Source organism: Schistocerca cancellata, chromosome 8 (genome assembly GCF_023864275.1).
Source record: "Schistocerca cancellata isolate TAMUIC-IGC-003103 chromosome 8, iqSchCanc2.1, whole genome shotgun sequence".
Lineage (NCBI taxonomy): Eukaryota > Metazoa > Arthropoda > Insecta > Orthoptera > Acrididae > Schistocerca > Schistocerca cancellata.
In genome coordinates this window covers 427,652,731-427,666,062 of record NC_064633.1, presented here as the reverse complement: position 1 = coordinate 427,666,062, position 13,332 = coordinate 427,652,731, and the positions used below count along the sequence as shown (strand labels likewise).

General features: G+C 41.7%; 1 protein-coding gene across 1 annotated transcript in view; it reads left to right on the top strand.

Moving 5' to 3' along the window:
• LOC126095612 (myrosinase 1-like) overlaps positions 1-13,332 on the top strand; it is a 184,079-nt gene that overhangs the window by 11,224 nt on the left and 159,523 nt on the right. The window contains exons 3-5 of the mRNA XM_049910380.1: positions 2,995-3,129; positions 6,344-6,466; positions 8,596-8,779. Of these exons, the coding sequence (XP_049766337.1) occupies positions 2,995-3,129; positions 6,344-6,466; positions 8,596-8,779 (442 nt within the window). The remainder of the gene's footprint in view (positions 1-2,994; positions 3,130-6,343; positions 6,467-8,595; positions 8,780-13,332) is intronic.

Sequence of the window (13,332 nt, the reverse complement as noted above, 5' to 3'; positions counted from 1 at the left end):
TTATTTCGAAGTGTATGTATCACCATACGCAAAGTTTTTCCAGGGAAAAATATAGAGAAAAAGGACAAATAAAAGGCAGAGTCTATATGTACTGGAGAGCAGTAGCTCAGAATCCTATTTCTGTTACGACCATTGTAATAGACTTTGTCTATTACCTCAAAATAATGACTACCGTTATAATCCTCTACAAATTTGAAGGCCTTCTTATTATTCAAGAGTTCACAGTGAACGAAAAGATGACTCCACTATGGTCGGTTGATGCGAATGTAGAATAGAGAATCTCTGTGGACTGAACGTATTTTTTGCAGTCGGTGCCCGTGCAGGTAGACCTTGGTCGCTACTCGTCACAGCTGTTGGTACAGTGATGAGCAATCATTCCGAGTTCATGGAACTCTGGCACACGGCCGCCTCATCCGCGTTCCCAGACTTCAGAGGTTGCAGTTGGATGTGAGACATTAGCCAGTTCATGACAGTAGTTGCCTTGGGTCATTACGCAGTTGCACTGTCCATTTTCCAGGGCAGAATTTAGCAACGTCGCCCGTGGTTAAGCCCCACCATTTGACACAGTGGCTGCAATTACATCATGCATATGCAGTGATGCAGCCTTTCACAGTCAGAAAACTGGCAACAGAATTGTCATGTGGTAATTATTCACCGAATGTCACCCATCCCCACCCTTTCCTTACGTTACCAAGATCTTTCTGCTACCAAGCTTTAATAGAAGAAGTAATGCCCGTACCTTTTGATTAAATACCAGTAGTATTTTATTTTGTGTGCTAACTTCTTGGCATGTGTTAATGTCTGTCTCTTGTGAAAATAGGTTCAGGACATTTGAGAGCGCTGCTCTCACCTATGTGACTTAAATTTATTTAAATTTATGGAAACTAATTAGAATGATTTTCTGTGTTTGAACCTCTGGTCACCTCCTCACTCCTGTAAATATTTGTATTTGATCCCTTTATAAGTAGGTATCAAATCGATGATAGAGATTACGCAGAGGAATTTCCTGATGGTACGGACAGTTTTTACAGTTTCTAACACACAATTCAACAAAACCTGACGTTTTCATTTCACAGAATGGGCGTATGATTAGTGAAACTGAATAGTTCAGATTTCTATGTGTTCAGATATTAGTAAACTGTCGTGGAAATCCCATGTTCAGGACTTTGTTCAAACACTTAATGCTGCCATTTTTACTATTCGAACGGTATGTGATGTGAGTGATCGTTCGACACGAAAATTAGTCTACTTTGCTTATTTTCATTCGCTTATGTCGTATGGTATTATATTTTGGGGTAACTCTTCCAATTATGAAAAAATATTTTCGGCTCAGAAACGGGCGTTTCGGGCAAAAAGAGGTGTAAGTTCACGAACCTCTTATCCAAACCTGTTCACGAGCCTGGGTACTTTGACATTGGCTTCTCAGTATATATATATTACTTACTGTCACTTCTTGTTAACATTATTAGCTTATTCCCAAGAATAAGCAGCTTTCACTCAGATAATACTCGGCAGAAATCAAACCTGCATTTGGATCGCACTTCTTTAATTCTTGCGCAGAAAGCTGTGCGGTATACTGCTGCATCCATTTTCAATAAGCTATCACTAGAATTCAAAACTCTTAGCAGTAATCCACGCGCTTTCATATCGAAAGTGAAGAGTTTCCTCATGAGTGACTCCTTCTATTCTGTCGAGGAGTTCGTTGAAATATTAAGCTAGTTCTTGTTGTATTGTTGATTGCGTTTACTTGAAGTTATGGCTTAACTTTTTCGGGTTGATAAATATTTTAGTTTATTTGTTATTACTTTTACGTTGTAATTTGATGAACTGACACATTCAATGAGCTCGGTGATTTCTCCTCAATTTGGTCCTATGGCCGGCCGGAGGGGCCGAGCGGTTCTAGGCGCTTCAGTCTGGAACCGCGCGACCCCATCGGTCGCAGGTTCGAATCCTGCCTCGGTCATGGATGTGTGTGATGTCCTTAGGTTAGCTAGGTTTAAGTAGTTCTAAGTTCTAGGGGACTAATGACCTCAGAAGTTAAGTCCCATAGTGCTCAGAGCCATTTGAACCTTTTTTTTTTTGTCCTACGGTACTTGACATGTAAATTTAAATAAAATTAATGGAAGGGCACCGTTAAAACCTACGCGGGACAGTAAAACGTAAGACACCTGAGAAGCGAACAACTGAAGTAGCGTCAATCGGAAAGACTCCTGCTAGGCAGTGAGTTAAACAACTTCGCTCGGTGCAAGCGTGGATCGATGGAAACTGGTCCATCAGACTCTTTCCGAGAGACGAATACTGAACTGGCATGTACCCTTATTTACCTTACTTGCCTTCCTCTCTCTTCCACTATAAAACAAAAAATTAAACATAAGAACTCACTAGATCTAAGTGTGTAGACTTCCACGGCCAGTATCATTGTGAATAAATTACTTTAGAGTCCTATGTCGCGTAATTATGAGCCCCAAAGGCAACTGTAAAAGTATCGTTTCAACCGTCTTTACAGCAGTCCTCTTCGGAATGACTAAAGAGAGATGTCATCTTTTTTTAAATTTTTTATTTTTTTTTAACAAGAAGAAAAAATGTATGTATCACGACTAATGGGATAATGCCGATTTCAGCTAATAAATGTATGCAATAATTGCTAGAAAAGCTCCCTCGCTTCAAGATTGCGTTCCTTAGAATCAAAGTTATCCAAACGATAGAGGATCTTAAACTAATTATTTTGAGATAAGGAGCCAGTGATCGCAAAACAAATCGGTCAGACAGTATGAGATGGCCTTGAATGAAGATTGGGAAAAAAGTGTATTCCTGCGAAGCGCTTACGTTTCATAGCAAACAACCGATTACTGCTTCCATGTTGTTGGAATTATCTTGATATTATCTGTGATGAAGTTTGGTGTATTCTACATATTCTTCCATAGAGTCGTCACGCTGAATGCTACCGCCTTGCCAGTTGGTAAAAACACTAGTATGAGACTATGTTTGTTCCAGGCTAAAGTATACCGTTTCTCCATTTCTTGGTCTCGTATACTGCCTAACGGGGACATAGACGTGATCAACCAGGCGGGGATTGACTACTACAACAACCTAATCAACCTGCTGCTGGAGAATGACATTCAACCGATGGTACGTATGCAAGAGAACCTGTTTGATGAAACGTGTTATCAGAGAAACAACGCGTTTTCATAGGTGTGTTGGTTTACTCTTTAAATGGTAAGACGCAAAGTACTATTACATCCGTTTTATTCCAATCTGTGCGCACATATACTGATTATAAGTCATATTAGTCAGATTAGTTCTTCGATTTTTTCATATATTTTGGTCCCTTTTCTTCTTTTACGCCCATTTCTGCCTACGTAAATTTTCTTCATACTCGCCTAGGATCTGATTATATTTTTTCGAGATTGTCCCTTCCAAAATGACGAGTAGCTACTTTTATAGGTTTCATCCGGATTTTAATGCATCCTGCGCCGCGAGGATGTGGTAGAAGAATATTTATTTTACCAGTTTCATCCATATCACATAAAAATTACATCATGATCAGGTATGAACAAATTAATGAGTCCACCATCAGTAATCGGAAGCAAGAAGATGAATGTCAATATAACCGATCTCTAATATGAAAACAAACTGGGAGAGTATTGATCATACAGTAGTTGCTATCTCCGAAAGTACCGAGCAGTTCTGTGGTCTCAGCACTAAACGATACTTTCTACTCTAGAGAATACATTCGTAAGAAATAAATGAAATATAAATGAAATAAATGAATATAGCCTTATCTTCCTTCACCAGAAAACGATCAAATGACACTATATGTTTTCCTATTTGACAGCAAATGAAGTAGTTGAAACCGCTCTTCTTTCTAGTGGTTCACCTACGTTTATAATAAATCATGACCTGTTTCCGCCGGTGATGCTCATATGCAGATCGCTGCCTTCAGTTATTATAAGGATCGCAATCACCGACTCGAACTGGCCGTAATTTAATGTGGAAATGTCAAACTACAAAGCGCCATCTTTTCATAAAACGTGTCAGCGGCTTTCTGTTGCATGTCTGTAGACTTCTTCCACGTGTCAAATCGTGCACCAAGCGTTTTAAACATTAATTGCTAGATCGCGCATCGTCATTGAGTCTGACAGTGCTTCCGTTCCGTATACCAAGTGCCGCTTGTCATAGTCTCCTCTATCCAGCCTGGGGTGGTTTGTAAAAATAACACACAAGTATTTGGTGACTGGGAACACCTTCTCAGAGACAGAGGTGTTGCAATTATGAAGAAACAAAGGAAGGTAAGCAAGATCTCTGTTCCACACTATTCAGACAGAATTGTTGTTTCTGCTAATGCTATGGGTCCATTCCATGGAACAAAGATATTTTCTTTAATTTTAAATATGCTGCTGCAACATTGTGATCAATGTAGATGTGTAAGAGCTCCAAGCACAGCATGATCAAACTGTCTCATACTCATCCACCTCAAACAGCCCCATAATAAGTCTTACTTTGTAACAGAAGAATGGAAAAATGATAATGTATTCAAAAGAGCAAAGGCCATGGCTAAAGTATACCATGCAGTAATTCATCAGAAAGATGTCTGAAAGAGTGCCGGTCAGTAGCAACAGAAAGACTTTTTGACGACGTTGTCATTTCATCCTCCACAGCATAAGGGGCTCTACAGTCATCTTTGGAAAATCTGAATTTCGATTAATAAGAAACGGAAGTCAATTCAGAGGGACTTTTTAGTTTTTTTTATTCTCCTGTAAAATTTTAAAAATACACCAGTAATCATTTTCGTTTACTGTAGTTCTGCTAGGTAAAGCAATAATGCATTTCTGTACTTGTATTGTCAGTAATAAATCGTTATGCCTCAGTATTAGTGGCACTTGAAACAAAATGTTTGTTATTGGCGTTTACAACCAATTACTTCCTGATAGAGCGTTTAGCACATTCCCACTAAGTTATTTATAATCTAAGTTGTCTCTTTATTATTTGCAGTGATGAGATCTGCAATATAATGCAGTGCTACCAGAAGGCATTTCCAATATTTTGGATGCAAATAGCTATTAAAAATTGTTACTATAAAACAAAAGAATGGAAACAAGAGATACATAGTTTTCTGTTGCTCTTTATTAATGTGAGGCTAGGCACTTAGTTTGACATTTCTACTCTTCCACACTGTCTTATAGTCCGCGCAGTTCGTGGTCTCGCGATAGCGTTCTCGCTTCCCGACCACGGGGTCCCGGGTTCGATTCCAGGCGGGGTCAGGGATTTTCACCTGTCTCGAGATGACTGGGTGTTGTTGTGTCGTCTTCATCATTATCATTCATCCCCATTACGGTAGGAGGAAGGCAATCGCAAACCACCTGCACTAGGACCTTGCCTGGCACGGCTGTGCGGGTCTCCCGCGTTGTCCCCTACGCTCTTACGGAATATGGGACTTCATCATCAGCATCATAATGTCTTAAGGCTGGTGAGGCTAGACAAAGGATAATGTTCACTATAATCCGCTGCAAATGGAAAAATGTCAATAAAGGACAACTTACAGGAACATTCGTGGCACAAAGAATCCTTCATTAGACGATAAGTTTACTTGTCCATCCTTATATATCAACATCTCACACATGCATCGCATTCCAAATGAAATTTACTATAAACACCTTGCTAAATCATCTCGTTTTATACTTCCACATTTCTAGTCACTGCTTAGATTTTGCATTTCCAGGACTTTCTTTGTACTCATCATCGACAAAGGTAACGTATTAGTTAAGATACTAGAAAACAATTGGAACTAACAGTAGTGAAATCACCGTCAGTCCATCGACAATTCGGTTTTATGTTAATTCCTTAAGCAAATCAAAGTGAATGTAGGGATCAGTCCTTTGATAAGGACGCGGCCAATTTCGTTCCCCTCGCTTCCTAAGTTCGAACCTGCGATCCACCTGTAAGGCCTGATTACCACCTGGTCTGTGATACTTTAAGCCTGAATCTTCAGTTGTCGCGTACTCTGTGTGTTTTCCTCGGGAACAGTGGAACTAGATTTTTGTGTCATACGATATTTCGGATTTCTTCTTTATTTATTTCCTGTCAAGCAGCCTTTTGTGTATTGAATGTCAGTTACTTTCTCTAAGAACGTAGATAATAACATCACACGACTGTAGTATATTTATTTTGGGTTTTACAGTGGAATTTTCGGCGTACAACAGTTGGTTGCTTGCGCCAAAAAAGAATTTATTCGTGCTTTTTAACGCAGTCAGTGTATTTCAGACAGTTTGTAACACTATTACAAGATGAAACTCCAGCGATACCTTAGCCATCTATGTGCGTCACTTAACTCTCTCCTTTCCAGGTGACGATGTACCACTGGGACCTGCCGCAAGCCCTGCAGTACATAGGAGGCTGGCCCAACCCCATCCTAGCGGACTACTTCCTGGAGTACGCCAGGGTGGTCTTTGACAACTTCGGTGACAGGGTGAGTTCATTTCTGTTCAAAACGTTTCTCCTCTTCTTGGCTTCAGACATCCTAAGACCCAGAAATAAGTTTCGTGGGAGCTATACCGCAGTCAGCATAAAACGCATTCCGTGAAGTACGGCTGAGATAATCTTCGTACTCTCTCTAAGTCATCGTCCTACGAATAACGTCCTAAGGCATGCACTATTGGAAAATTCGTAGGGTTTTCGAGAGGTGAAACAACGAATTTAGTGTTTTAAGTTACAGTTTTCCTTATCGGGGCATTAAGTGTCAGAGCTTTGACAGTATAGTTAAAAATGGACTTGAGTAACCTACGATGTGGAAGCGGGGTGCACAACCGGTTGTAAAATAAACCTGAAGAACTAAGGCGCAGTTAAAAGAAGCATTTGTAAAATTCAGGTGAGAGAACGAAGAAACTTTCTGATGTGAATAAATTGTGATCGTCACTGATTTGACAGGGCAGCGAAGTAACAAGAGAACTACTGCCGTCATTTTTACTGTCAGAGTAAGAGGACTCCGAATTATCAAACTTACTATAGGTGCATCGATTACGGCGTATCCGCATTTCATACTGAACCAAATTATATAAACAAAGAGGAATGCTACCTTAGAGACTCATATCACATTTACTGGCTTAGTAAAAATTTTAGGTGGATAGATAAGAAGAAGGTGGGTACACAGTGAACCCACGATCATTTGCTAGTTATTGAAGGAGCCTGTGTAGAAATGTGAAGGTGAAAGTAAAATTCTATTCTCACTTATTACAATGACTAAATGGAGCGAGGGTCTCAAAACGGATTGTAGCCTTCCTCAAACACTAACATTTTCAAGGATTTAATCTGTAAGCTAAAACTTGATATTAAATTTATATACCAACTATCTGTTATTGATTGCTTATCAAAACAGTATTTACATAAATAAATATGAAATCCAAATCCAGCTACAGTTATTACTAAGAGCAAGAATATAAAGAGGGACAAAAATATTGCCACTGTCTCTACATCATCGCTTTCGAATCAATTCCACAGGCAAGAACTCCAGTCTTAAGGCAATTTTCAAGGGACTAAACAACGAAGGTGGTGTTTTAAGTTGGTTTTTCCTAATTGGAGTATTAAATGTTAGAGCTATGATAGCAGACTAAAAGAGAGACTTAGAGGTTGCTTATCAAATTTATATTTACGTAAGTGAAGATGAATCCTATATCCAGCTACAATTACTAAATACACGAATATTGTACTGGAGAGAAATCTAATATTTTGATAAATGCTGCATTCTTGTATACAATAAATTTCGTAAGTTTCTGTTCTCGAGAATAAAGATGATGAGGGAATTTGAGTTACAGCTAATGCATTTTCAACTTTGAACGGCAAATGTGTGTTAATATTCATAGTTTTCGTATCAGATAGCCACCAATGGAGATCTGCACTAACATTCAGAAGAAGAAGTCAAACAATTGTTATAAACTCTCTGGCAGGTCAAACCTTGTACTATACATGCACAACTTGGGGACAGAGGCTCACGACCCAGACTCAGAACTGTGTTTTGTATAGTAAATCAAACGTAAATAAAAAAAATAGTGCAAACGCCACTGTTTCATTAAAGATGTGCGGAAAGATTTCCACATGCTGAATATATAAAACTCCTTTATTTCATTGGAGCACACCCAGTTTTGACGATATTGTCAAGAATCAAGATAGAACTCAACTCATTTTACCACAGTGAAGCAAGGGAATTTTATGTGCGGTTTTTTTCCCAGGCTGTCCAGTTTCGTAGGAACTGCTGACATGAAACACTCATCTCCGTCTGTGAAAAAAAAATACATGATTTCTAAAAACAGCTTCGTCAATAATCTGGTTTCCCACATCTTGGATGTACACGCACACGTAATTCGACAGGAAAAACGAGAGTTATGGAAGATGGGGTAGTTGGAGATGGAGAATAACTATCTAGGTTCGTCGAATTCCTACCTATACCAAACTGTGCTGACAACCATGGGATTTCATCAAACATCCCATTTTTAACTAGCTAATGATACTAGAAGGTGTTTCTGTTCAGTGTCCATTCCCTACACACCAACATATAAAGTCATCGACATCTAGCTGTATTGTGATGCCATTTTTCTCTCACAGGTGAAGATGTGGGTAACATTCAACGAGCCTTACGAGTTTATGAAAGGCTACGCCACCACCGGCGGCCAAGCTCCATCGCAGAACGCTCCGGGCATCGGCGACTACCTGGCGGCCCACACCGTCATCAGGGCGCACGCCATGGTCTACCGGCTCTACGACGAGCAGTACCGCTCCACGCAGAACGGTGAGTTTGCACTTCCTTTCTCAACTGTTCCCGAAAAGAAATCACCTGTTCTCAAATCCAGGTGTCAAAATTCCATTCACAGTAAGCAAGTTTTAACGTCATTTACTTTGGAACAAGATGAGGACTTCAGTGACCATTGCTTCAATAACCAACTGCACTATCTGATCAAAAGTATTCAGACACATACTAATGGACATTAATGTGGGCTGTGTCCTCCCTTCGCCTTTATGATGGCTTGAACTCTGCCTGGGATGCGTCCAATTAGACGTCTGAATGTCTGGCAGCCCATTCTTTCTCAAGAGCCGAAATCAGAGAAGGTAATGGACGCTGGTGTCTGGGGCGATGTCGACGTTTGACGCATACCGTAGGTGTTTTATTGGGTTAAGGTGGGGATTCTGGTCAGAACAGTCCACAGACTGTTGTTCGAAAGAAGCCGCTTTATGGCAGGGAGCATTCTCAACCTGATAGAAACACTCATCGTCTGCGAGCCTCTTCAATAAAAGGTGTCCGTGTGACTCTGCAGTTAGTGTCGTCTTAAGCGTAATAAGGGAGCTCCACACTAACCACAAAAAACTCCTCTGTACTTCACTGCCACCGCTACACGTGATGGCTGGTATGGTCCTCACCAAACCCAGACTCAACCAGCGGTTTAGAACAGGGTAGAGCGTGTGTAATCACACAAAGTCACTCCTTTCCCATCATTCACTGCCAGGTGGCGTCACTCTACAGCACCCAGCAGCAGACTCCTAATCAGCATGAGACCAACGTGCCTCGCACCACCCACACACCTAGCGATGATTCCTTCGGGGGCAGGCTGATATGAAATTACAATATATGCCCTTACATTTCATCCCACTATCGTATTTACCTGTGTACTGTGCGGGATGCCATTTTATTTCACCACGTTTTTACCATTACATCAAAACACGTCACTGGTCTAAGATGAAACTGTATAGCTTGTAATTTTATACTAACTTGCATCCGATATTTCGATTTTTTTAAAAATTTTCAGATATTTGCATTTTACAGCATTTAGCATTTTATTCAATAATGGAGTAAGAGCCCAAATCTAGAATGTACACAGGGAATATACCGATATATACGCTCAAGTGTCAGTGTATTCCTTCAAGAAATTCCTAAAATGAATTAACAAGCCCATGATCGCGATCTGAACCCAACAGAACACATTTGGGATGAGTTGAAACTTAGAACTCGCTCAAGACGCATCACTGCCTTCTCAGAATTCCTCTGTTGATGAAGAATGGACTGCCAGACTCTCTGGCACCTCAAAGTATGTGCCTAAACAGAGTTAAAACCGTCATAAAGGCGAAGGGTTGACCCACCCTAGATTAACGTTCATTAATATGTGTTCGGAAACTATTAATCAGTTAGTGTGCTTTAATATATTTATTCACACAGTTTTCAGAAATTATGGACTGATGAGGAACTCCGTCCCAATTATCCTGGTAGCATTCATTAGGCGCCACATTCCTTCTCTGACATTATGCAGACGCTCGTGCTACAACCAACAAGTGTTTTCAGAACTCCGCCTTCTAATGTTCTCCAAGTGCACTTAGCCCAACAAGGGAAGAAAGGCTTTATTAGAAAGAATGGCACATTTGAGGATCAAACTCTCCATTATCATCAGACTAAAATTGCTAGTTGTAGTACTTACGACCAGCAACATTTCTTGAATTTATCAGAGGGCGCGATACTGCTATTTTGTACGATGAAGTGACGTAAGTCTTGGTATGGAGACATGGCCGTATACAGATGGCAACAGTAGCCCTTACATAATGTACAAAAGTGCAGTGCGTGCCGCGCGGGATTAGCCGAGCGGTCTGGGCGCTGCAGTAATGGACTGTGCGGCTGGTCCCGGCGGAGGTTCGAGTCCTCCCCCGGGCATGGATGTGTGTTTGTCTTTAGGATAATTTAGGTTAAGTAGTGTGTAAGCTTAGGGACTGATGACCTTACCAGTTAAGTCCCGTAAGATTTCTCACATATTAGAACATTTTTTTGCAGTGCATTGGTCAAGATGTCATTTGTACTCACGTGATTCATGTGAAATGTTGCCTGATGTGATTTTGGCCGCACGACGGGCGTTAACGGACACTGAAACGTATAATGGTAGTTGGAAGTTGACGGGTAAGACATTCCATTTTCGAAGTCGTTAGGAAATTCAATATTCGTAGATCGGCAGCGTCAAGAATGTGCCGAGAATATCAAAATTCAGGCAGTTCCTCTCACTCCAGACCAAGCAGTGGCCGACGGCCTTCACGACCGAGAGCAGCGTGGAATTTCAGTGCTAACAGAGAAACATAACTGCGTGGAATAACCGCAGAAAGCCGGCCAGTGTGGCCGAGCTGTTCTAGGCGCGTCAGTCTGGAACCGCGCGCCCGCTTCGGTCGCAGGTTCGAAACCTGCCTGGTGCATGGATGTGTGTGATGTCCTTAGGTTAGTTAGGTTTAAGTAGTTCTAAGTTCTAGGGGACTGATGGCCTCAGATGATATTGCTCAGAGCCATTTGAACCAGAGCCGCAGAAATCAATGTGAAACGTAAGAAGCACATATCCGTTATGACGGTGCCGCAGAGTGCTAATGGGCTATGCCAGCAGGCGAACAACGCGAGTGCCTTTGTTAACAGCACGACATCGTCTGCAGCACCTTACCTGCCCTCGTAATCATATCGGTTGGACCCTAGACGACTGGAAAACCGTGGCCTGGTCAGATGAGTCCAGATTTCAGTTGGTAAGAACCGGTTTCGGGTGTGGCGCAGACCACACGAAGCCATGGACCTACGTTGTCAACAAGGCACTGTCTCAGTTGGTGGTGGTTCCATAATGGAGTGGGCTGTGCTTACAAGGGAAAGACTGGGCCCTGTGTTCCAACTGAACCGATCATTGACTGGAAATATTGATCTTCGGCTACTTGGAGACAATTTTCAGCTATTCAAAAAAATGGTGCAAATGGCTCTGAGCACTATGGGACTTAACATCCGTGGTCATCAGTCCCCTAGAACTTAGAACTACTTAAACCTAACTAACCTAATGACATCACACACATCCATGCCCGAGGCAGGATTCGAACCTGCGACCGTAGCAGTCTCGCGGCTCCGGACTGAGCGCCTAGAACCGCGAGAGCCGGCAGCTATTTATGGTGCGCTTTTTTATATGTCAATTTGCCATGTCGTCGAGCCACAATAGTCCGCGATGTGTATGAAGAACATTCTGGACACGTAGAGTAAATGATCTGGTCACCCAGACCACCCCACACGAATGCCAATGAACATTATTGGATAAGGCCCGTTAGCGCACAAAATCCTGCTCCGGAAACACTTTCGCAATTATGCACGGCTGTAGAGGTAGCATGGCGCAATATTTCTGCAGGTGACGTCCAACCACATGTTCAGTCCATGCCATGTAGAGTTGCTGCTCTACCTCGGGCTCAAGATTAAGAGGACCACGTGACTTTTGTTACCTCAATGTAAGGTTTGTGTGTGTGTGTGTGTGTGTGTGTGTGTGTGTGTGTGTGTGTACGTGTGAGCGCGCACGCTTGCCAAAGCGATACGCCACGTGTCAGTGTCCTAGGAAAGGCCACATCATTAGCTGCCAGGGGTTTCCTCCTCTGAATTGGTTGCCCGCAAACATCGGACACAGCTCTCGCGTTAGTTGTGAGGCATCCTGGTTGAAATGGCTCTAGCACTATGGGACTTAACATCTGAGGTCATCAGTCTCCTAGACTTAGAGCTACTTAAACCTAACTAACCTAAGGACCACACATCCATGCCCGAGGCAGGATTCGAACCTGCGACCGTAGCAGCAGCGCGGTTCCAGACTGAAGCGCCTAGAACCGCTCGGCCACAACTGCCGGCTGAGTCATCCTGTAATTGCTGAATAACACACCATAGGTATCTTCGGATATTGTATCCATCGCATCACTACACCTTCAGCAGTAAATGAACGAACCGATCACGTCGTTTATCAGATATCTGCAAACACCGGTTATCTTATTTTTGATCCTACAATGAGCACATGCAAATGAATTTTCCCCATCTATTTCTGTCGCATGATCTCATAGAGAAGTAATGTAGCTTCGAAACTGGTAGCATATTAAAGAGTTCAGAATTTACTACTACATATGTACTGCCGTTTACTTAAAACTGACCAGCCAATATCGTTTTATTCGTTGTATAACTAAAATTGTGTAACTATCTTATGGGCACAGAAGATGTTTTGCAATTGCAAAAGGAAGCAGCAGAAGACAGAGAAAAACAGAGAACTAAAACAGCTGTTATACTCTTTTCTTGGCTGCATCGTTGTACATATTTCTTTACATATGCTTGCTGGTGTAACGCAATGTCATTATCAGTTATCTTCCAGCAGCATAATGATTACGCAGTACACTTATAAAACAGCAAGCTTTCCTGACGTTAAATGTTCCACTTTGCCATTAAACTGTCGAATATATCACAGTTGAAGTCTTGCTTCAATTAACAGTAAAACGCTTTCGCATATAGTCTGACAGCTGACCATAGATGATGGCTTGCCTCGACAC